The 24,246-nt window shown below is 37.4% G+C and overlaps 1 protein-coding gene across 1 annotated transcript in view; it reads right to left on the reverse strand.

Annotated features, from left to right (window-relative positions):
• Window positions 1-1,464: 1,464 nt before the first annotated feature.
• The window catches only part of ANKRD26 (ankyrin repeat domain 26), a 127,795-nt gene continuing 105,013 nt past the window's right edge, over window positions 1,465-24,246 (reverse strand). Inside the window, exons 27-33 of the mRNA XM_090267369.1 lie at window positions 21,916-22,028; window positions 20,584-20,713; window positions 9,253-9,540; window positions 8,592-8,722; window positions 7,182-7,407; window positions 2,924-2,969; window positions 1,465-1,724 (exon numbers count right to left, since the gene is read on the reverse strand). Coding sequence (XP_090123495.1) covers window positions 1,597-1,724; window positions 2,924-2,969; window positions 7,182-7,407; window positions 8,592-8,722; window positions 9,253-9,540; window positions 20,584-20,713; window positions 21,916-22,028 — 1,062 coding nt within the window. The 3' untranslated portion in view covers window positions 1,465-1,596. The remainder of the gene's footprint in view (window positions 1,725-2,923; window positions 2,970-7,181; window positions 7,408-8,591; window positions 8,723-9,252; window positions 9,541-20,583; window positions 20,714-21,915; window positions 22,029-24,246) is intronic.

Genomic DNA, 24,246 nt, shown 5'->3' on the forward strand with positions numbered 1-24,246 from the left:
CTTAAAAAAAAATCCCGTGATACAGTGAGGCCGCGATAAATGAACCGGGATACAGAGAAGGACTACTGTATTGGTATGAGGCTGGGCTGCCAGCCACACCCACTCTCTTTCCTTACTAGCTATACAGGTGGACAGAATGACAAAGAGATCTTGCCAGGTAATAGGAGACAGTGAGATATTTAAATTCCTTAATGAAATGGGTTGGGTCAGTATAGTAAGAACCAAGACGTTGTTCTACTTGAGAGAGGTCGGAGAGGGAAAAAGCAATGTGAAGCCGAATGGGTCCCTGGAGCTCAGCAAGCTGTCTAAGACAGAGGACAGGATGAGGCTGAGAAATTGTCTCGCGATGTAGTCTGGGGAAAGTGGTGGGTTGGGTTGGCCACCCCCGGGGCATTAGGAGGTGGAGGAGCATAGGGAGGAGAAGAGGAGAGGAGGCAGTCTTCTAGGGCATCTGAAGGGATTTTAGGAGTCAGAGACGGAGTAATGGGATCAATAGGATCAGATGGATGGGTTTTGGGGAGGATAAAGTGAGGAGGATTATTTGGTAAGTGGAACAGGATTGACAGAAGAAGGGGTGGTTGTGTAGGTCAGAAAAGCCTTGAATGGGTCTGGCTCAGTGGATTGAGAGTCGGCCTCTGAACCAAGTGTCGCTGGTTTGATTCCCAGTCAGGGCACATAACTAGGTTGCATGTCAGGTCCCCAGTTGGGGGCGCGAGTGAGAGGCAACCACACAGTGATGTTACTCTCCCTCCTTCTCCTTTCCCCTCTCTAAAAATAAAAAAATAAACAAACAAACAGATAAATTATTTAAAAAAAAAAAAAAAAGCTTTGAATGGAGGGAATTTCACTCTACTTGCCCAGGTGGTGACAGTAGTTGTTGAGATCAGTTGATATTCGGGGCCCAAGAGTCCCTTTCTCGGGCCAAACAGACCTGTTGTCTAATTTATATTGAGGCCAGGCAGTATTACAGAGAAATATCAGTCTTTTAGTTTTGAGGGCCATTTAAGGCCTAAGTCCTTGAGGTTTCTCAGTAGTCACTCCAGGGATGGTGTTCCAGGGATGGTGTTCCACTAGGACTTGGATTGGCCTGAATGTGAGAAGGGTGAGGAGTAAGGCCTGTCTCCCAGCTTGAGGGCCTCTCAGGGGGTGTACTGCTCTGTGATCCATCAGAGCAGTGACAGAGGAAGAGGAGAAAGGAGAGGGGTGTACCTCGGTCCTCTTATCCCTCAAGGGTCCAGAACCTGGTAGCGCCTCTCACCCAGCACTGGGATTTCGGAGTGATGTGCAGTGACAACAGGAGCAGAGAGAGGGCTGGAAGTGCGGGGAGAAGCAAACTCCTTACCCTGGTAGAGATCAGCCAGTGTGGATGCAGGGACAAGGCAAATGGGTGTCCCTGAACACATCTCATTCTAGGTTTCAGCCAAAATGTTAGGCTTGTGCAAAGAAGACGGTAGGAGGCATGTAAACCAACTCAAAGCCTTTATTGGGGAGGTCTGAGCAGGCTTGGCTGAGTCTGGAGTGACTGCAGCCACATATTATGTGTTTAGTGGAAAATAATTAGAATGTTATGTAAATAGTCCAGTAAATAATTATCTTTCAGATCATATATTTTTTCTTTAAAATTTGTGTATATTCTTGGGATGTTTTCAGAAGTAGATTTTCATATGTATCTGCCTGACCTATAGGATAAGCTGTGCAGGCTTCAGATTCAAATTCCGCAGCACCTGGAAAAAGAATTAAAGGATTATATTCTTTATCTAAAATACAAATAAGTGTTAAGAAGAATGAAAACATTTATATATGACTACAATACACACACAAGATTACTATGAAATATAATTTGTCCATGGTTGCCGACTGTATTCATTGCTATTGTGGCTAAGTATCAGAGCTTCTGGTTTTTTTGTTCTTCATTCATTTAATCAACAACCATGCACTGAGTATGACAAGCACTGGAGTTACAAGGTGGAGATGACACAGTCCACCCCTGAACAATCATATATTATAAACTCAAAAGACAGATGAATGTGCAATTTCCACTCAGAGTCATATATAAGATGACAAATATTAAGGGGCACACAGAAGGGACATCCAAGTTTTGTGTCAATATTGTCAGCTATTTGATGAAGGTGATATATGTGTGTATATATATATATATATATATATATATACACACACACACACACACGCACACATATATATATATATGTAAGTGGGTAGCTGAAGAATTAGGAAAGAGTGTGCCAGAGAAACAAATGAAGCAGATGCTCAGGCTATAGGTGAGGGAGAACACTTGTGGAATTAGAAATAGTCTAGTTTGGCTAGATGCTAGAGCAAAGGGGCAGAGTAGGGTAAGTGGTATTTTGAAATAAGTCTGAATTATTTGGCAAGAACTAAATGGATTTCTGTGTTTTTATTCCATGCAAAGGAATCTGGAGTTTTTCCTGAGGGTCAAGGGTAAACCAATGACAAAGTCGATGACTGGAGATTTAAATGTTGCCCCTCAGCGACAGCTATATGAACTGTAACTGCTTGACTAAGCATTACTAGATGAGTCAGGTTATTGGGCCTTATATCTCTAGCAAAAACATGAGAGGTGGATGAAGCCCACTTTTCTGACAAGAGGTTCAGTGTGCAGGTTGACAGACCCATAGGCATGGCAGAGGAAAGGAAGGGGACAGCCAGAAACTAAAAGAGATACATGGACTTTTGAGATTTTAAAAAAGCTATGAAATGTGATAAATGAATGCAAATAAGTGTATTCTTCCTTGTGAATGTTTATGCTTTCACATTTTTCAATCCCTATGTATAAGAAAATACTTAATACAGTATGGGTTACTCAAACATGTAAATGGATGCCATTTGCTATTTATTTCAGAAATCAATAATATCAAAATTTAATTAATAAAATATGGCAACATACCTTCTTCTAGTTCTCTAGTTAGAATTTTTTCGAACTCCTGCCGCATCTGAAATAAGTCAAGTATAATTTATAACAATGAAGTTAAACAAGAGACATTATTATAAGAATGACATATAGCTTATGAAATGTGAGCTTTAAATAATTTTATTTAATTTCTATCTATTTTTAAAAGGTTTCATTTATTTATTTTTAGACAAAGGGGAAGGGAGGAAGAGAAACATCAATGTGAGAGAGAAACATCAATCAAGTGCCTCTCACACGCACCCTGACCAGGGATGGAACCCACAACCCAGGCATGTGCCTGAACTGGAAATTCAACCAGTGAACTTTCAGTTTGTGAGAGACGACACCCAACCAGCTGAGCCAGGGCTAAATAATAATTTTAGAGACTAGCCCTAACTTGGGGATTGCGTAAATAAATAAATAAACAATCACATAAGTAAAATCAATTCCCACTAACTTTTATGAATATGTAAATGCTACTTAGATTACTCTGATAAAAGGTACAGTTGATATTGGTCTATTGAGTAAACATGACTTTAGGAAAGTGATGTTTGATCCCATTGGTACAACAAAGTTTAAACAGGTGAAGTCATATTTTACAAGGAATGCATTATTTTGCAATTGTTAGGAAAACTGCCCTTTGTAAAAGTTTAATCAGGGACTCTGCTCAAGATGGCAATATAAGTAAATGCAGTACTCACATCCTTCCACCACCACATCAAAATTGCCACTAAACTACAGAACAACCATCATTCAGAACCACCTGAAATATAGCTGAATAAAAGTCCTACAACAAGGGATTTAAAGAAGCAGCCACATTGAGGCTGGCAGGAGGGGCAGAGATGCAGAACGGGCTGGTCCCACACCCATGTATGGTGGATAAATATCGGGAAGGATATCTTGGCTGCAGATATCCTGAGAAGCGAGGTGGGTCCTAGCCCCACACCAGGGCCCCTAGACCAGTGTTCCCGTGCCAGGAAGAAAAGTCCCCATAACTTCTGGCTGTAAAAGTCAGTGGGGATTGAGGCTGAGTGAGATGGAGGGCTTCTGAGTCCCAGGCATTTTTCTTAACTGTCCCACACACAGACTTCCTTGGACTCACTCCCTTTGAGCCCCAGTACTGGGCAGCAGCTTAAGACACAAGAGACACCCAGGGAGGAACTGAATTGCCTGGCATCTGGGTAAGAGCTGGGTGGGGGGCAGTTTTCTGCCAGACAAAAGTGCTAGCAGAGGCCATTGTTCTTTTCTGAGACCCTGACCCACTACAGAGAGGACAGGTGGGCACCATATCTGAGTCTCCATCAATCAGACAGACTCACACCATTTGCCCTGTCCTGGTTATTCCCTGAGACCCCACTCCACCCAACCAGTGGGCCCACCTAAGCTGTTTATAGTGGCTTTTTAAAAAATATGAATGGCCTGTCTTGGCTCATGCTTCAGACTTTCCTAAAATACCTCAAACAAGCAGCAGCTGGCCTCAGTATGCCCTGTACCTATCACTAAGTGGCCTCAACCTAGCACTAGCAGCAGCTGGCCTTGGTTGGCATCTTGTCCTTACCTAAGCACCCTGAAGCCCAGCATAAATAGATGGCTTTTTACAGATTTATTTGTAGCTCATGCCAGTTGGCCCTGGCAGAACACAGGTGGCAGCTGACCCTGAACCTTCCAAGAGGCCCCAGAGCCCGCGCTCCCGTTGGATATATCCAGACCACACTGAAGCAACCATCCGACCACTCAACATGTGAAACACTGAAGGGGCAGACTCAACTGGCACCAGACCCCAATGAAGTAAGTCCTGCGCTGTGGGGTGGGCCGCTGCACAGCTGATCCTCCACAGTGGTTGGTGGTCACAGCCAGTCCTTGCAGCCAATGGGCCTGAGAGTAAATATCTTCCATTGATGTGCCAACACCAATCAAGGCTCAACTATAAAAGGAGGGAGTATAGAGCCCACACAAGTGGCACGCCTGGAGTGCCAAGCTTGTGTGATCAGGGAGGTTGTGTCGCTGGACCCTACAGAACACCTACTACATAAGGCTACTCTACCAAGCCTGAGAGATGTAGCAGCTCTACCTAATTCATAGAAACAAACATAGGGAGGCTGCCAAAATGAGGAGACAAAGAAACATGTACCAAATGAAAGAACAAAGCAAAACTCCAGAAAAACAACTAAACAAATGAGACAAGAAATCTACTAGACGCAGACTTCAAACACTGGTTATAAGGATGCTCAGTGAACATAGTGAGAACTTCAATAGCATAAAAAAGGACATGGAAATCATAAAAAAGAACCAGACTGAAATGAAGAATAATTTGCAGAGAGTTGACTCGACAGGACAGTGGATGAAGCTGAGAATCAATTCAGCAAAAGATACCCGATCAGAACAGCAAATGAAAAAATAATCCAAACAAATGAAGATAGTATAAGGAGCCTCTGGGACAACTTTAAGCATACAAACATTCACAGCACGGGGTTGCTGGAAGGAGAAGAGACAGAGCAAGAAATTGAAAACCTATTTGAAAAATGACAGAGACTTCCAAAACTTGGTGAAGGAAATGGACATACAGTCCAAGAAGCACAGAGTCCCAAATAAGATAAACCCAAAGAGACCAACACCAAAGGTTAAAGACAAAAAGAGAATCTTAAAACCAGCAAGAGAAAAGTAGTTACCTATAAAGGAGTTCCCATAATACTGTCAGCTGATTTATCAACAGAAACTTTTCAGGCCAGAAGGGATTGGCAAGAAATATTCAAAGTGATGAAAAGCAAGGACCTATAACACATGTGAAATATGCAAGAGTCTTGTTAGATTCAGTGCCAAGGTTTTTATGGCACACTAATCACACAGGCATCTTCCCCATAGCATGTGCCAAAATACAAGATTCCCAGAAGGAAAGGAAGTGTTCAGCATGAACCCCACTGTTTGTACAAACAGTTTGGGTATAGTGAGCCACTCTTATCAGTTAGGGAATGATGGGAACCCTCCCCAGATTCAGGTTTCCAGACACCAACCAAGGCCAGATATTGAAGCAGGACTTTCTAAGGATAGAAGTCTTAGGCCTGCTGTATGAAATTGTTCTGCACAGCAGCTATAGCCCTGACTTAATTTCTGGCGTTGTCTTAAAATTTATTTAACACAGATTTAAAGAACACAGATTGAGGAACTATTATGTCATGCACTGTGTTAGGAATACAAACACTGACAAACACTTGAACATAAAAAAATTTTAAACCAGAGAAATCTCATCTGTTATGAAATTGTCTGAAATAAATTTTTAAGTTTTCAGTTCTAAGAAGAAGATCTAATGAATATCTGTTCAATGATATCTGTATTTTATAATATCATTAAATAACAAAATTGAAAGAAATTATAAATTACTTCTGAGGTATTGGACAAACAACTAAAATGTGAAAAGTCAAGGTAAAAATTAGCAAAACAGATATGTAGTAGTCTACAGTACAATGGAATCAAGTGGGCAATGCTAAACTTCATGTAATGGTAAGAGAGGCAACAAATTAAACATCATGAAAGATGAGAAAATATGCTTCAATAACCAGTGCAACTAAAGTCACAGACTTAGGTGATATGTTATTTAGAATAACAATGCTGGGTAAGAAATTCACAGTATAAACAGTCCAAAATGTTAAATAAAGCTTGTATAAATAAAAATAGCTATTAAGAATATTCTCTCACATAAGATGACCAAAATTTTAACTTAAAAATAGAAATTAATCCATTTAGTGTTACAAGATTATTTAATTCATAAAAAGGATTTATCTCAGTTTCATTTAAACAATAAATATCCAATATGCTTAAGTACTTGGATATCAATCATTCACTTATTCTTAAGCGTGGAAAAATCAGGGTGCAGCAAAACTTTTAAATTGTTATGAAGCATCACCAAACTAAAACCCATTACAAAGTAAACCAAAGCATCTCCCAGTATACCATAAGTTATTAGGCAGTAATATTTAATTTCTAAAATTGAAATTATATGTAGCTTTTAAAAAATTTTTAAATGTGTCAGTTTAGTTACATTTGTTGAGTAAAGTTAATGATAGGCATCTCTTTAAAATGAGAGATCTGGGGACTTAAAAACGATTGTAGAATTTATGTCTCCTATATTAGCACAAATAATTAAGGCCTTTACTCAATTAAACATTAGTCAATTAAACAACTTGGAATTTCACCAAATTAAACACTAAAATTATATCAGAAATCTGAAGCCCAAGGGAAAAAAGATAATGTAACTAACCTTGGCCAAGTAAGTCTCCATGCTATTATTTGAAGTCCATGGCCTTAAAGTAGGAATCATGTTTTCTTTTGGAGTATAATTTCCATAGAGTACAGAACTATTACTAAGATTTCCAACATAAGGCGTCTCCAGGACTAGCCTTGTATTAGGAGTGTTGAGTAAAAATCTGTTCCGCTCTTTCTGCAGGAGAAGTTCAGTGTTGACTTCAGCTAGCCTCTCGTTAGTCCTGTGAAGATTGTAAAAATAAATGCTTAGTATTTCATTTTTCCCTAAGTGACTTGCATTTTTTAAAGTTGCTGCAGTAGTAAATGGAATTTCCCATTAAACAGCATTTTAACACTGAAAATGTGTAGGAGTAGACCTACTATATACAAGTTTAAGTTCTAAATTGTTCTAAAGAAGTACATATGCTTGAGGGGGGACTGTGGGGGTTCCCGATGAATGAGTAATCCAAAGCAGGGAGGGGAGAGAAATGGCTATCAGTGATGTACGAGGCTTAACAGGTAATACTTGCTGCCTTCTGGAAGGGCTGTACTTACAAGATTCTTGAGGATTACCTTGGACATATTTAGTAAACAAGTTTAGAGACTTAAAAAAATCCTTCATAGACATTGTCAAGCGTTTGCTTTCACCACCCTTGTGCAAATCACTCATTACCTTGGAGATTTTAACCACTTGGCACTGAGGCATGATTTAGAGCAACAACCTCTAAGGGAGAACAAGGTAGCCTAGTTGGTGATCAGAATGAACCAGAACAGCTCCAGAGGCAATTATAACGTTGTTACCAAGGCACTGGAGGGGAATCTGCCCTTTCTGTCTTTCACACCCCCCTCAGACAGACCACCTTACTATTTTTAGCCACTTTGTCAATGATGCTGCCCTTCACCCCGATATTAATCTTTCCCTATTTAACATGTATGCCTTTATGTAGAGTACAAAAACTATAAAGGATAGTTAGTCTCAAGCCGCCCTCTAGTGATAATAACAAAGATCACAATCAAGAAAATAAATTTGCCAAACACCAGAATGTGCCCAGTATTGAACCTTTTGGGTTTAAGTTGTTTTCTTTCAAAAAATAGTTAAACTCATTAACATTTCTATTTAGGGAAATTGCAACAAGCAATTTTATAATAATATCACTGTCTAAATTATAAAGCTTCAAAAACACCTAGCTTAAAGACTAGTAGATCAGGTTAACTATATGAAAACGGGGGGAAAAAGTCATGTAAAATTTAAAATGGGGAAAGAGATGCAAACTGTTCTGGAAAAACATTTTAAAGATAAGTTCATTTACTAACATAATTTTCCAAATGACACTACTTAGTGAGCTTCCACTTCCTACTAATCTCATAAACCTGGTTAGATAAAAATTATGCTTTTGAAACTAATTAATTCCATGTTTTGACTTACTTCTTTAGTCCAGATTCTAGAGCTTCATTTCTGAGTTCCAACTGCCTTATTACTGAAGCATTATGCCTTATTACTGAAGCATTATGAGTCTCTCTTAACTGCTCCCGATGTTCTTGAGATGTTGCTTGTGTCTAAAGCAAATAAGCAGAATATATTTTAAAAATAAGTATAATCTGAATAATTATACTTATTTTCTTTAGTTTTGAGTCAATGATTCAGAGAGCATCTTTAAACATAAAAAAGCTGAAGTTTAAAATATTTATTAACAATGTCACAACTAAATTATAATTATAAAGTTACATCTTTTATTAGTACTCTTGCATTCTGATAATTCAAAGAATAGCAGAATCAATGTAAAATTTTAAGAATTGCATAACAATAATGGTATAATTTTAAAATTGCAATTTATTTTTTATTCCTAATATTCTTGTTTTATATCAACTGGTCTTTAAAATAAAATTATCCTCTAGTAAGAATTATTTTGAAAGAGCAATTTAGTAATAACAATGATAGAAATTGAAATACTGAAAGGGAGAAACATTCTACCTTCCTTCCTTAAATTTACAAAACAAATTGCTATTAAAAGAAGGAAACATACAATGTCTATTTCCAAAACGTAATCTGCAGTGAAATGAATTACTTTAAATATCAAGAAATTAACCTGTAAAAATAGATAGACTTCTTTAAATTTTTCTTCTATATCCTGTCTTAGTCTTTCTTCAATCTTCTGTTTATACTGTGCTATTTCACTGTTTTCTACCATATGCATTTCCATATGTCTTTTGAAGTTTATTTCTTGTTTCCACTTCATTTTTTCATTCTTTAGTTTTTCATATTTTTTTTGCATTTCTTTCAGAGATAATAACTCCTGTTGAAGAAATTTATTTTTTTCATCCAGACATAGATATCTTAAAGATGCAGTTTCCAGTTTTTCTGTAAGATGATCATTCTGCATGAATAAAATAATATAGTTTGGTTATGAAGGTGTAGACTGAGAACAGTCTAACTCAACACAAGTATCAAATTTTGAAAAAAATTCAGTTGCAATAAAGTTATTGGTACTGTAGTAGAGACTTATAATGTGAAATTTTTAATTACTCAGAATAAAAAACAAAGTTAAAAAGTCAGAAGTCACAACAAAATATATTTAATGTTATTGTCTTTGTCACAGAATGTCTGCATTTCATTTTATACTTTTTTTCCTATGACTGTTTTCATGTCTTCCTCCACAAAATTACCGTGAGTCACCTCTTAGTAGAAAGTCTATTACCTCTTCCCCAATACGAATTCTCCATAATTTTTAAAGGAGTTTTAGGGATAGCATATTGAGTTATTTAGACCTAACTCAATAAATGCCTCCCAAAATAAGACTTAAAAAATAATAGTCTAATTAATGAATCTTATATAATTTTTTATTTTAATTTTTAAAATATCTTTTATTGATTATACTGTTACAGTAGTCCCAATTTGTTTTCCCTCTGCTCCCCTCCAACCAGCGACGCCCCCTCCCTCCAGTTGTCCCCCCCTTTTAGTCCGTGTCCATTGGGTATGCATATAGTTCTTCTCAACATCTTTCTGTCTATTCCATTCCCTCCTACTATGCTTCTTAATTCCTGTACTATCTCCCTCCCTTTCCTCCTTCCCCCTCCCTGCTGACCTCCCCCCAGTATGTTCCCCATACCTATAGTTTTCTTTCCACTCTCATTGTCTATTTAGTTTGCCTTTGTTTCAATTCCCTAGCTTCTGTTGTTGTTGTGATGCAGTTTTCATTTTAATGTTCATAATTTTGATCCTCCTTCTTCTAAACCAGTCCCTTTAACATCTCATATAATAGTGGTTTGGATCTAATGAACTCCTTCAGTTTTACTTTGTCCTGGAAGCATTTTCTCTGGCCTTCTATTCTGAATGACAGTTTCACTGGATAGAGTATTCATAGCTGTAGGTTTTGGATTTTCATTACTTTGAATATTTCTTGCCAGTCCCTTCTTGCCTGCAGGGTCTCCTTTGAGAAATCAGCTGATAGTCTAATGGGGACCCCTTTGTACATAATTCTTTTCTTCTCTCTTGCTGCTTTTAAGATTTTCTCTTTCTCTTTAATTTTTGACAATTTGAGTATAATGTGTCCTGGAGTGGTTCTCCCTGGGTCCAGTTTTTCTGGAACTCTCTGTGCATCCTGGACCTGTAAGTGTATTTCCTTCCCCAAGTTTGGGAAGTTCTGCTTCATTATTTTTTCACATAATTTTTCCATTTCTAGTTCTTCTTCTTCACCCTCTGGCAATCCTATTATTCAAATGTTTGTTCGCTTATAGCGGTCCCAGAGGTTTCTGAGCCTCTCCTCGTGTTCCTCCCTTTTGTTTCCTCTTTCTGCACTGGTTGACTCTGTTCCTTCCCTTTGTTCCGATTCGTTGATTTGATCTCTGGTATTCATTTCCTCACCACTTGTTTTGTATGTTTTCGTTCGTTTCAGTATGACTAGCTTTCATTCCTTCCCTCTCTTGTTCCAATTCTTTTGTTAATTCTGTAAGCCACCTTATGACTATAGCTCTGAACTGAGCCTCAGAAAGATTTCTTATTTGCTCATCTGTTAGGTCCCTCACCTGCTGCCTGGTGAGCTGCCTCACCGGGATTTCAGTCATGGTCTATTTCATCTTGTCAGTTTTCTGTTTACCTTTGTTTCCTGGGCGGGCTGTGGGCGGCGGCACCATGTGCACTCGTCACTACCTGGCGACCAGCGACCTTTTTCACCACTCTGTGGCGCTTTGTGTGGGGGCAGGGGTCCAAGATGGATTCCTGCCATTACTTTCCGCTGAGAGACCAGGAGCCTCCTTCCCCACGGTCTCATCATCCAAGGCAATGAGGGGTCTGCCTTCCCCAGCGTTGGAATTGCGAGCCGCTGGGTCTCAACTGCAGCCGGGATTGCTCCCCTGGTGTTTCTCGCAGTCCAGCTGCTACCACGGACAGCACGCCCAAGCTTTCCATCCCGATTCAGGTTTCGCCCTTCCTACCCACCCAGACGAGCACCGCTGGTTTATAACTTCATACGTTGGGCTTCTATGTAGTTTTGTTTTCTGGAATTTCTGGTTATCTTTGGTTTTGAGGTAGTTGTATTCCTACTTAGTGGTAGAGGGAGACAGAGCATGTCAGTCTAAGCCTCCATCTTGGCAGGAAGTCTATTTTTCTAATTAATGAATCTTATATAGATTCTAATACCATGAGCCTTAAATGAACTACAAATGTTTGATGCTAATTTGAATTGCATTCCAAGAAGAAAGGATTCCCAGGGTTAAAGAGAAATCATATCTTCCACTGTAAATGTTTAGTGAGATGAGCTATACATTTTTTAAATCAACCACAAAAGGCTTAACTCAGTAGTGCTATCTTTCAATTCTTTGTTACTTCCCACAAAGACAATATACTAAACAACAAAAACTTGCTGGAAATTCTGTCATACTGAGTTGAGAAATACTGAGTTGGCCAAAAAGTCCGTTTAGTTTTTCCAGTAAAATAAAAGACATACAAGTATTTTTCATTTTAACCAATATCTTTATTGATTTGGAAATTTTGAGTATGTTGGCTGTCTCCCGTGGGGTATAACATTGATGGCTCTCAGTTAACGTCTCGTTTGATAGCTATCAATTTCAACTGGTCTACCTGACCATGGAGTATTAATAGTCCAGCAAGATATCTCCAGCACGGAACTTCACACTTTTGACACATTGGATCAGTCATAGTGCCTTCTCCATACCCTACACAAATCTGTTTTTTTTTTTTTTGTTTGTTTTTTGCATTTCAGTTCTAATTTTACCCTTCTTGAAATAATAAAGCATAATATGCCAAAAATGTTGTGTATTTTCTTTCATGTTCAATATTAAAATGGCTACACAAAAATTCAATTTTGATCAGCTTTTTAAAAATGTATGCTGATATAGCAGCTATCAAAATACAATCTAACAAAACTGTTTTGATTGAAGTTCAAGACAACTAAGTGCTATTAGAGCCATCTCATGGGAAAGAACAAATGAACCCAATACTACTTTCCTGTATTTGATAAGACAAAGTGAGTGATGCAGAGTTTTTAAAGGATGTCTACAAATTCTTTGGCACTCCTCCCATGAAACAGGTGCTGGCCTTAGTTAAGTAACTATTCCTAGTGAATAGAATATGGTGGAATTGCTGTGTGACTTCTGTGTCTGGGTGATACAGCTTCTATCTGACTTTCTCCAGGGAAGCTCACCCTGAGAGCCCAGCCACATTGTCAGGAATGAAGCCTCCCAGGCCACAGAGTCAGTCCTCATATAGGTGTTCCAGCTGGGATTGTTCCAGCTAACGTCCCAGCCGAAAGCCTGCTCCAACTGACAAGCATGTGAATGAACAAGTCCTTAGCTGCTTCTAGTTCCCAGCTTCACATCATCCCAGCTGGATGGCATGTGGAAAAGAAACGAGCTGGCCTCACTGAGCCTGGCCCAACTGCAGATTTGTGAACAAAACAATGCTGTGTTGAGCCACTAGGTTTGGAAGTGGCTTATTAAGCAGCAATAAATAACTAGCACAGACACTGATATTAAAAACAGAGTGCTGCCACTAAAAAAAAAAAAAAAAGAAACACATGCAGGAGTGCCTTTGAAACAAGAGGCAAGTAAAACCTGAAATAATGTGAAGACACGTGAAAATGGAAAACAAAGGGCCTCCCAGGGACGGTTAGTGGAGGCCTGATGGCCCCTGAAGAGGCTGACAGCAAGGGATTCCAGGCAAGTGAACAAAGGACCCTGGAACCTGGACAAAAGGGGACTCCTACTATAAAGGAACTCAAGGTAAAATGGATGTGAAAGATAAGCTAAAGAAAGACTATTAAATATAAAAGAACCAGGACTTACTGGTTTCAAATATCCATTTCTCATAGCTTCTCCCACATGTCCAACTGTCAAGTAATGCTAAAATAAACAAATGGCTTCTAGGCTAAGATAAAATCCAGGGTGCTTCCAGGAAAATATGGTCTGAGGATGAAGCCAAGACTGGAAAACCCTTAAGGCCTCAGAAAGATTAAGATGGTGCCTCCAATTCCTTTAAGGATCTTCAGAATATAAGAATTTTAAAGGCACTGTCTTATAATAGGTCCAGGAAGCCCTAGGTGAAGTTCTTATCTTAAAACAATTTATAAGAGTGGTTTTTCTAATGGCATGAACCTGATAAAATTTACAGGAGACTCAAAGCTTCTGACAGAATTGTAGAAGCAGAAACCCTGCTTGCTAGCTTGGACTAAAGGAGACCGAGACAGGACACAGTAAAGAGGCCTGTGGATCTCAGATGTTCAACAGGGAGCAAGCAGGCTGAGAAAAGAGCTGCAAGCCCAGATCATTTCTAATGAAAAGGGCACAACAAAGAGCTCAGAGGGAGCAGCCAAGGGCCATAGAGAAGCAATCCATGGTTAGGACTAAGTTTTCCATTCCTCCTTCAGTGAGGAAATAGAGGACAGTTTGAAATCATTTTAAATCCCACTATTAAAAAAAAAAGCAGTGTCCTTTGGCACTATTAAATACGTACAATTTCTCCTCTACCTTACTTCAAGCTTGTTTGTATGAAAAGGTAAGAACATCTCATCTTTATGTTACACCACAATGTTTTTCCACAGCACACGAATTAGCTTTAAAATTTTGAAATTTCAGAAGGAGACAGTCCACATTGTGTGTGTGTGTGTGTGTGTGTGTCTGACTTACTCCCCTTGAAAGCAGCACCACTTAGAGCAAAACCTGCAAAAAAAAATCCATGATGGTGATGCTTTCACCTATTTTCAAGCTTTTTTTCAAAAACTGAGTATTGGGGTGACATTGGTTCGCAAATCATACAGGTTTCAAGTGTACAATTCAATAAAATATCATCTACACACTGCATTGCGCACCCACGGCTCCAAGCAGTCTCTTTTTGGCCCCATTTTCCCTTCCTTTGCCCACCTCCACTGACCTGCCATCCCCTTTTCCCCTCTATCACCACACTGCTATCTTGTCTGTGTTTTATGTACCAGTGTATGTTTTATTTTAAATCCTTTCACCTTCTTTCATCCATCCCCTCAACCCCATTCCCCTCTGACAGCTGTCAGTCTGTTCTCTGTAGCTATGCTTCTGTTTCTACCTTGTGACTTTATTTTGTTCATTAGATTCCATGTGAGATCATTCGGTATTTGTATTTCACTGACTGGCTTATTTCACTTAGCATAATAACCTCCAGGTCCATCCATGCTTTTGCAAAAAGGTAAGATCTCCTTTTTAATGGCTGCTTAGTATTCCATTGTGTAAAGGTACTACAGATTTTTTATCCACTCAACTACTAATGAACACATGGGCTGTTTCTAGTTCTTGGCTATTGTAAATAACACTGCTATGAACATAGGAGATTCTTTGGGATTGCTGGGTCAAAGGCAGTTCCACTTTTTTATTTTTTGAGATATTTTCCATACTGCTTTACACAGTGGCGGAACCAGTCTGCATTCCCACCAACAGTATACAAGGGTTCCTTTTTCCCCACATCCTCACCAACACTTGTTGTTTGTTGATTTATTGATGATAGCCATTCTGACCAGTGTACGGTGATATCTCTTTGTGGTTTTAATTTGTGTCTTTCTGACGATTAGTGACATTGAGTGTTTTTTTCATGTACCTATTGGCCACCTGGAGAAGTGTCAATGCAAGTCCTCTGGTCATTTTTTAATTGGGTTGTCTTTTTTTTATGTTGAGTTGTATAAATTCATAGTATATTTTGAACATTAATCCCTTATCAAATGGATCATTGGTAAATGCGTTCTTCTATTCAGTGGGTTTTTTTTTCATTTTGATGATGGTTTCTATTGCTGTGCAAAAGCTTTTTATTTTGATGTAGTCCCATTTGTTTATTTTTTCCATTGTTTCCCTTGTCCAGGAGATATATCAGCAAAAACATTGCTATAAGAAATGTCTAAATTTTTTTTTGTTTTTTTTTAAATTTTGTTTTATTTTTAATTAAAAACTTGAAATTGTTTTTCTATTACAGTTGTCCAACTTTTTCTCTCATTGCTTTCCCCTACCCTGCCCACTCCTTCTCCCACAGTCAATCCTCACAGTCAGTCCATGTCCCTGGGTCATTTATACATGTTCCTTGACTAGACCCTTCCCCTTATGACCCCTCTTCTCTCCTTCCGCCTTCCCCCTTTGTCACTGTTAGTCTGCTCCTTGTTTACATTGTCTCTGGTTCAATTTTGCTCGTTTGTTTGTGTTGTTCATTAGTTTCCTGTATTAGGTGACATCATATGGTATTTGTCTTTCCTTGCCTGGCTTATTTCGCTTAGCATAATTCTCTCTAGTTCCATCCATGTTGTTGCAAATGGTGGGAGTTCCTTCTTTCTTTCTGCTACGCAGTACTCCATTGTGTAAATGTACCAGTTTTTTGATCCACTCATCTACAGATGGGCACTTAGGTTGTTTCCAGCACTTGGCTATTGTAAATAGTGCTGCTATGAACATAGGGATGTATAGGTTCTTTTGAATTGGTGTTTCAGGATTCTTTGCATATAATCCTAGCAGTGGAATCGCTGGTTCAAAAGGCAGTTCCATTTTTAGTTTTTTGAGGCAATTCCATACTGCTTTCCATAGTGGCTGCACCAGTCTGCATTCCCACCAGCAGTGTACCAGGGTTCCCTTTTATCCGCATCCTCGCCAGCACAAGTTGTTTGTCGATTTGTTGATGACAGTCATTCTGACTGGTGTGAGGTGGTATCTCATTGTGGTTTTTATTTGCAGCTCTCTGATGGCTAGTGATGTTGAGCATTCTTTCATATGCCTATGGACCCTCTGTATGTCCTCTTCAGAGAAGTGTTTGTTCAGGTCCTTTGCCCATTTTCTAAATTGGGCTGTCTGTCTTTTTGGTGTGGAGTCATGTAACTTCTTTATATATTTTGGAGATCAATCCCTTATCTGAGGTATCATTGGCAAACATGTTTTCTCATACTGTTAGTTCCCTTTTCATCTTGCTGATGTTTTCTTTTGCTGCGCAGAAAATCTTTAGTTTGATGTAGTCCCATTTGTTTATTCTTTCCTTTATTTCCCTTGCCTTAGGTGATGTATTGGTGAAAATACTGCTGCGTGGGATATCTGAAATTTTCCTGCCTATGTTTTCCTCTAGGACTTTTATGGTGTTACAGCTTATGTTGAAGTCTTTTATCCAACTTGAGTTTATTCTGTTGTATGGTGTAAGTTGGTAGTCTAGTTTCATTTGTTTTTTGCATGTCCCTGTCCAGTTCTCCCAGCACCATTTGTTGAAGAGGCACTTTTCACTCCATTTTATGTTCCTTCCCCCTTTGTCAAATATTAGTTGACCATATAGACCTGGGTTTATTTCTGGGCTCTCTATTTTGTTCCATTGATCTATATATTTGTTTTATGCCAGTACCAGACTGTTTTGATTACAGTGGCCTTGTAGTATAATTTGATGTCAGGTATTGTGATTCCTACTACTGTGTTCTTCTTCCTCACGATTGCTGTGACTATTCAAGATCTTTTTTGGTTCCTTTTAAATTTTTGCAGTATTTGTTCGAGGTCTGTGAAATATGTCGCTGGTATTTTAATAGGGATTGCACTGAATCTATAAATTGCATTGGGTAGTACGGACATTTTAATGATGTTGATTCTTCCCATCCATGAACATGGTATTTACTTCCATTTATCTGTATCTTCCTTAATTTCTTTCTTCAGTGTTCTATAGTTTTCCAAGTATAGGTCTTTTACCTCCTTGGCTAAGTTTATTCCTAGGTGTTTTATTTTTATTGTTGCTATAGTAAATGGGGTTTATTCTTCTCGTTTTGATCTCTGATATTTCATTGTTGGTGTACAGAAATGCCTTTGATTTCTTAATATTGACTTTGTACCCTGCTATTTTGCCAAATTCACTTATTAGGTTGAGTAGTTTTTTGGTGAGGTCTACAGGGTGTTCTGTGTACACTATGACGTCATCTGGAAATAATGACAGTTTTACTTTCTCTTTTCCAATTTGGATGCCTTTTATTCCTCTTTCTTGTCTGCTGTGGCTAGAACTTCCAACACTATGTTGAATAGGAGTGGAGAGGGTGGACATCTTTGTCTTGTTCCTGACCTCAGGGGAAATGCTTTCAGTTTTTGCCCCTTGAGTATGATGTTGGCTTCAGGTTTCTCGTATATGGCCTTTATTATGTTGAGATATGCTCCCTCTATTCCCACTTTGCTGAGTGTTTTCATCATAAATGGGTGTTGTACTTTATCAAATGCTTTTTCAGCATCTATTGATATGATCATGTGATTTTTGTCTTTCATTTTGTTTATGTGGTGTATTATGCTTATTGATTTGTGAATATTAAACCATCCTTGCATCCCTGGGATGAATCCTACTTGATCATGGTGTATGATCTTTTCAATGTGTTGCTGGACCCTGTTTGCCAACATTTTGTTGAGGATTTTAGCATCCATGTTCATCAATGATATTGGCCTGTAGGTTTCTTTCTTTGCTGTGTCTTGACCTGGTTTTGGAATTAGGGTAATACTGGTTTCATAGAAAGAGTTTAGGAGTCTTCCCTCTTCTTGGATTTTTTGGAAAAGTTTGAGATGGATAGTAGTTAGTTCTTTTCTAAATGTTTTGTAGATTTCACCTGTGAAGCCATCTGGTCCAGGGCTTTTGTGTGTCGGGAGTTTTTCGATTACTGCTTCAATTTCACTAGTTGTTATCGGTCTGTTCAGGCTTTCTGCTTCTTCTTGATTCAGTTTTGGGAGATTATATGTTTCCAGAAATCTATCCATTTAACCTAGGTTGTCAAATTTCTTGTGATACAGTTGTTTGTACTAATTTCTTACAACCCTTTGTGTTTCTGTGGTATCGGTTGTGATTTGTCCTTGAAATGTCTGAAATTCTGCTGCCTATGTTTTCTTCTAGGAATCTTATGGTTTTCTGAATAACATTTAAGTCTTTAATCCATTTTGACTTTATTTTTGTGTATGGTGTATGTTGCTGGTTTAGTTTCATTTTCTCCCCCCGCATGTTTCTGTCCAATTTTTCCAACACCATTTATTGAAGAGAGGTAGTGAAATCTATCACTGAGTTTATGAATTATGAGTTAAACACAGTGGAGCAAATGCCTAAGTCAGCAGATCTTGTTACCAGGACTTAATGGAAGTGGGAGTGAAGTGAGAGATATTGAGTTAGAGACTGAAGGTTTGAGTGGAGAAAAAAAGGAATGAACATTGTCTCTGTAAGAATACTTTACCATCATGTCAGGTCAGCAAAACATAAAGTGGCCACAGGCTTTATCAAGAAGCAATAAATCTCCACAAAAGTAGAGTTAAGGACTTTCCACTACACTGACTTTTTATTATTACATAAAAAAAAAACTGGTAATATGCAAGATGACCAGGAAAGAGTTCTTATAAAATTTGATGCAGTAATAGAATAAGGACAGACATATAGACCAATGAATTAAAAGGGAGAATCCAAAAATTAACTCTCACACATAGGGCTAAGTGCTTTTCAATAGGGTGACAAACAATTAAATAAGACATGAATAGTCTTTTTAACAAATGATACTAGGAAAACTGAATATCCACATGCAAAAGAATAAAATTAGACTGCTACTTCATACCATATATAAAAATTAACTCAAAATGTAAAATCTAAAACTATAAAACTCTTAGAGGAAAACATAGGTGTATATCTTTATGACTGGATTTGGATATTTTTCTTAGATGTGAAACCAAAAGACAAAAATTTGTAGATTAACTGGACTTCATCATAATGAAAAACTTGTGTGCTATAAAGGATACTATCAAGAAAGTGATAAGGTAATCTACTGAGTGGAAGAAATATTTGAAAATCCTATATTTAATAAGGGATTTGTATCTAAGATATATAAAAAACTCTTACAATTCAATAATAAAAAACAATCCAATTAAAAATGGGCAGAAGAATAGACAGTTCTTCAAATAAGATATACAAAAGGATAATAAGCACAAGAATAGATGGTCAACATCATTAGTCATTAGAAAACTGCAAATCAAAACCACAATAAGATGCCACTTCACACCCACTAGGATGGCTAAAAAGATAGGTAATGACAAGTGTTGGCAAGAATGTGGACAAATTGGAAAACTTCTACACTGCAAATAAATATAAAAATGGTGGAGTCACTTTGGAAAACAGTCTGGCTATACCTCTATACCAGCTATTCCATTTATAAGTATATTCCCAAGAGAATGGAAACACAGGTTCACATAAAAGCTTGGACATGAATGTTCATAGCAGCATTATTAACAATGTAAAAAAGTGAAAACAGTCCAAAGGTCCATCAAATGATGAACAGATAAAAAAAAATGTGGTCACTCCATACAATGAAATGTTATTTAGCAATAAACAGAAATGAAGTACTGATGATACCTTAAAAACATTATGCTAAATTAAAAAGGCAGTCACCAAGGACCATGTATTGTGTGATTCCACTGGTATGAAATGCCTGAAATAGACAAATCTGCAGAGACAGAGAATACAGTTGTGGCTCCTTAAGGCTAGAAAGAGCGAGGAAGTAGAAACTGGTGCAGGGTGGTTGCTGAAGGGCACAGGGTTACTCTTAGGGTGATGAGAGTGTTCTGAAACTGATTATGATGATGGCTGCATAGCTCTGAATATACAAAAAGCCACGGAATTGCACACTTCCGATGAGTGAACTGTATGGTATGTTCATTATATCTCAATAAAGCTGTTAGCCAAAAAATTTTTTTTTGATTTGGTGCTAGTGCTGGGGTCCTGTAATGATATGCTTCTTGCCAGGGTTCAAAACATAGGAGAGTTAACAGTAATCCCTTTTTATAGTAAAATGATAAAAAAGCTCTTTCACTGATATCAAGTCTATAACATTAATAGAAAAATCTATATTTCACTGTTCAAAGCATTGAATGATACATAATTCCCCCAATTAGGTGATTCCGGGGCTCCCAAACTGATGAAAAATTACCTTGTGTTTTAACATATTAATCTGAATATCCATTTCACTTTGATTCAGTTTTAAGTGTTCAAGAAACCTAAACTCTCCATTTTCATATGCATTTAATCTCCTTTCTGTAGCATTTAAGAGTTCCTTAAGCCTGCAGAAATGTACAAAATGAGTTAGGTCAAATTCTTTAAGGGTAAATATTTAATAATTATTTTAACAGATATTATGTCTTATATAAAATAAACAAATCTATAAATTATAATCCCTTCACTTGTTCTAATCTAATAGTTTGAAAGCATACTATCTAAATTATAATCTGTAAATAAAATGAAAACATTTTGTTACACATATGATAGTGTTAATAATGTAATTATGCGGAATTCTTATAAGTTATTAATATTCATTTTAGTATGTGAATATAAAACATTAACTTGTTATTAAATATTAACTAGAAACCAGAGATTAGTATCCAAGGTGAAGAAGAAAAGCATAATTATATGCAAATGTTTTGAAAAAACACAAAAATATCTTTTGGTGCCTACTGACAACAGTCTATAAGAAGAAAAGTACCAACAAAAACCATCAAGGAGATCATTCAAAATAGAAAGAGAAGCAGAAAGAAAAATCTGTTGAAGTTTTAGCTGAAGGGAAATTTGGAAAGTGGCAGGGTTTTAGAAGAAAGGAATCAGAGAGATAGTGTGTAACAGTCTCTTCAAGACTGTTTTAAGAAGAGATTTTGGCTAGCACAGTGTTAACAAAATGAAAGCGATACAAAACAATGTAGAGAAAGAGTGAAATGAGAGGAAAAATACTGATGAGATACAGAGAACAAACGGAGGCACTCAGCGAATAAACAGAAAGGAAGCCTGCGGGGGGCTTCCTGGACATTGTGAAAGATGCCAGTACTTTGCTCATGAGTGGCAACAACAGGATCACTCAACTTCTTTCAGTCATGTGTACATTTTTGTGTGACATATTTTATAAATAAAAAGAAGAAAGAAAACATAAGCCAAATCAAGGTAACTTTTGATGCTGTTAAACAATGACACAGGTAGGTTTCTAGATATTAAACTATTTGAATGCTGAAGAAAAGCACACCACTAAAAGATTATCGAAGAAAGCAAAGATATCTTGCAGAAATAAAAATTCAAGGTAGACGTGAAAAGCTCAGTTTACAGATATGCAAAAGGCATCCTCATTATCGTTTGAGGAATCATTAAGGAGTAAGCAGAATTTTTTGGTATTCAAAAAAGTTTCAGATGGTGCTGTGAGATTCTGAAGTAAATTTTTAAGTAGAATAATTTGTTAAGTCTTAATTAATAGTAGAAATGATGGGAAATATTAAAATCTTACCTGGTAATCTCTTCTTCTAATTCACCATTTTTCTTTATTTCTTGATCCAAGCTATATTCGAGAGATTGTTTTAACTCAATATGTTTCTTTAACTGTTCCCCTTCATCCCGAGTCTTTGAAAAACATTAAAGAAACTATTTTAAAAAACCTAGAGACTCACTCTTGTTTCTTCAAAATATTATTTCTCATGAGTTCATGCATAACATATGTAGACAGGTTTAAAAAATGTAGTAGACAGGTTTATAAAATGTAGTTTATAAACCTGATGCCAATAAGAACTGATTTCAAAAATAATGACTTCTTACTGCAGCTTAAATTGAATTTATATTTCATCACTTTTTCTCTGGAACTTAAATTGCCAAAATTTTTTAAAAATGGAGGTTTTTACAAATAAAATACAAAATGTTATAATTTTTAAAAGAGATGGCTACATTGACATTTTAGTTTCTAAAGATGCCCTAGAAATATTTTCATCAAAATCTCAAGATATACCAGGTTGTTTTTTTTAACTCCTTCTTAAGTTGCTATGTGCCCCGACTCCCCTCACCCCCACAGTCAGTCCCCACCCTGGTGTCCATGTCTGTGCATCATTTATACTAGTTCCTTGACTAGACTCTTCTCCTTGTTTCCCCGCTTCTCCTCTCCCCTCTCCCCCCGGTCACTGTCAGTCTGTTCCTTGTTTACATGGCTCTGGTTGTATTTTGCTTGTTTGTTTGTTTTGTTTATTAGGTTCCTGTATTAGGTGAGATCATACGGTATTTGTCTTTTGCTGCCCGGCTTATTTAACTAAGCATAATACTCTCCAGTTCTATCCATGCTGTCGCAAAAGGGAGGAGTGCCTTCTTTCTTTCTGTTGCGTAGTATTACATTGTGTAAATGTACCAGTTTTTTGATCCTTTCATCCACTGATGGGCACTTAGGCTGTTTTTCTCTTATAATGCAAGACATGTCACATGTATCAGATTATTATTTGCCTTGATTAAAAACAAAAATTTCTATTCCATAGAGACCTGACCTATGGAAGACTTCTGAAGTTCTTTTCACATGCGTACTCAACTATATCATTTAAAAGCTTGAGAAAGCTAGAGCTATCTTCTTCTTGCCAATTAAGATTCTTCGCCTCAACATTGTGTTGATCAAAGATCTTAGCCCAGGTAGTCTTGGGCCTGGGGATTCATGACACGAGAACTTTCTAGAGAAGTTAGGGCTATTGATTAAATTGGTTGGAAGCTGTCTCTCATTAAATTTTTGACTCACAGAGTACACCTGATGGTGGCTAATAATTCTACATCATAAACCTAATTCATTTCTATGGGAATCTACAAAAACATCCCCCATTATTTTTGCATAAGCTTCATCAATTTTGGGTATTCTTACAAGATTTTCCATTTTTGATATCTTAATAGATTTCTGTATGAAACTGTAAGGTGACGACTCTTGGCACTCTCATTCACAGAAGACTCCTTATCAACACATTATCATTTCACTTGTATGAAGAGGATGCTAATACAATATGACTTACATTAAGTCCAAAAAAATAATGTTTCCACGTTTCTTCATCCACAAGGAGAACCAGTCAACAAAATGTTCCAGCCCCCTGATAGGTATATCTGTATAATGAAACTGCATGGACTAAGCTATTGTGACTAAAAGAAACTAGCTGGTAGGTGCATCAACCTCATTTCTCCAACTTAGGGTTCACAACGCAATCATCTGATCTTAAGTTATAGGTAGCCTCTCATACAGAGGAGAGTATGGATGGCAGGAGAATCCTGTTCTGCTTAGCAAACAGCTGTGTAGTTTTCACCATTCATCAATAAATTCGAGTCCTGGATTACACATCCATCTTTTCTGAGACTGGATCGTTAATCTTTAAAAGGCCGATTAACGTAAGTGAATAGTCTCTAAGCTTGCAATGCTAGGAGCACTATGTGAGCCCTGACAGAGCAGCCATTTCTACTTTTTCACTGGCATCTTTTTTTTCTTTTTTAAAATCCAGCAAAGGAAGAAATACACTCCTTTTGCAAAAACACTTGCATGATGACCTAGACTCATACTTGGTGAAGAGAACATATTACAACGTTAAAAGTAATTCATTCTCAAAATCTCACTGAAGGATTTAGGTTACAAGAAAAATTCAGAATTCTAGATTAAATCATTACTCAAATTTCTGGACTCAAATATTTGTATTCCAATGTCTATAATAGCATTATCAACAATAGCCAAAAGCTGAAGAAACCTAAATGTTGAATACATGAATGGATAAACAAAATGTGGTCTATGTCAAATATTGCTTCTAGACTATCACAATCTTTTTTTAATTAAAATCTT

Source organism: Furipterus horrens, unplaced genomic scaffold (assembly GCF_987537825.1).
Source record: "Furipterus horrens unplaced genomic scaffold, mFurHor1.1.pri manual_scaffold_2, whole genome shotgun sequence".
NCBI classification, from domain to species: Eukaryota; Metazoa; Chordata; class Mammalia; order Chiroptera; family Furipteridae; genus Furipterus; species Furipterus horrens.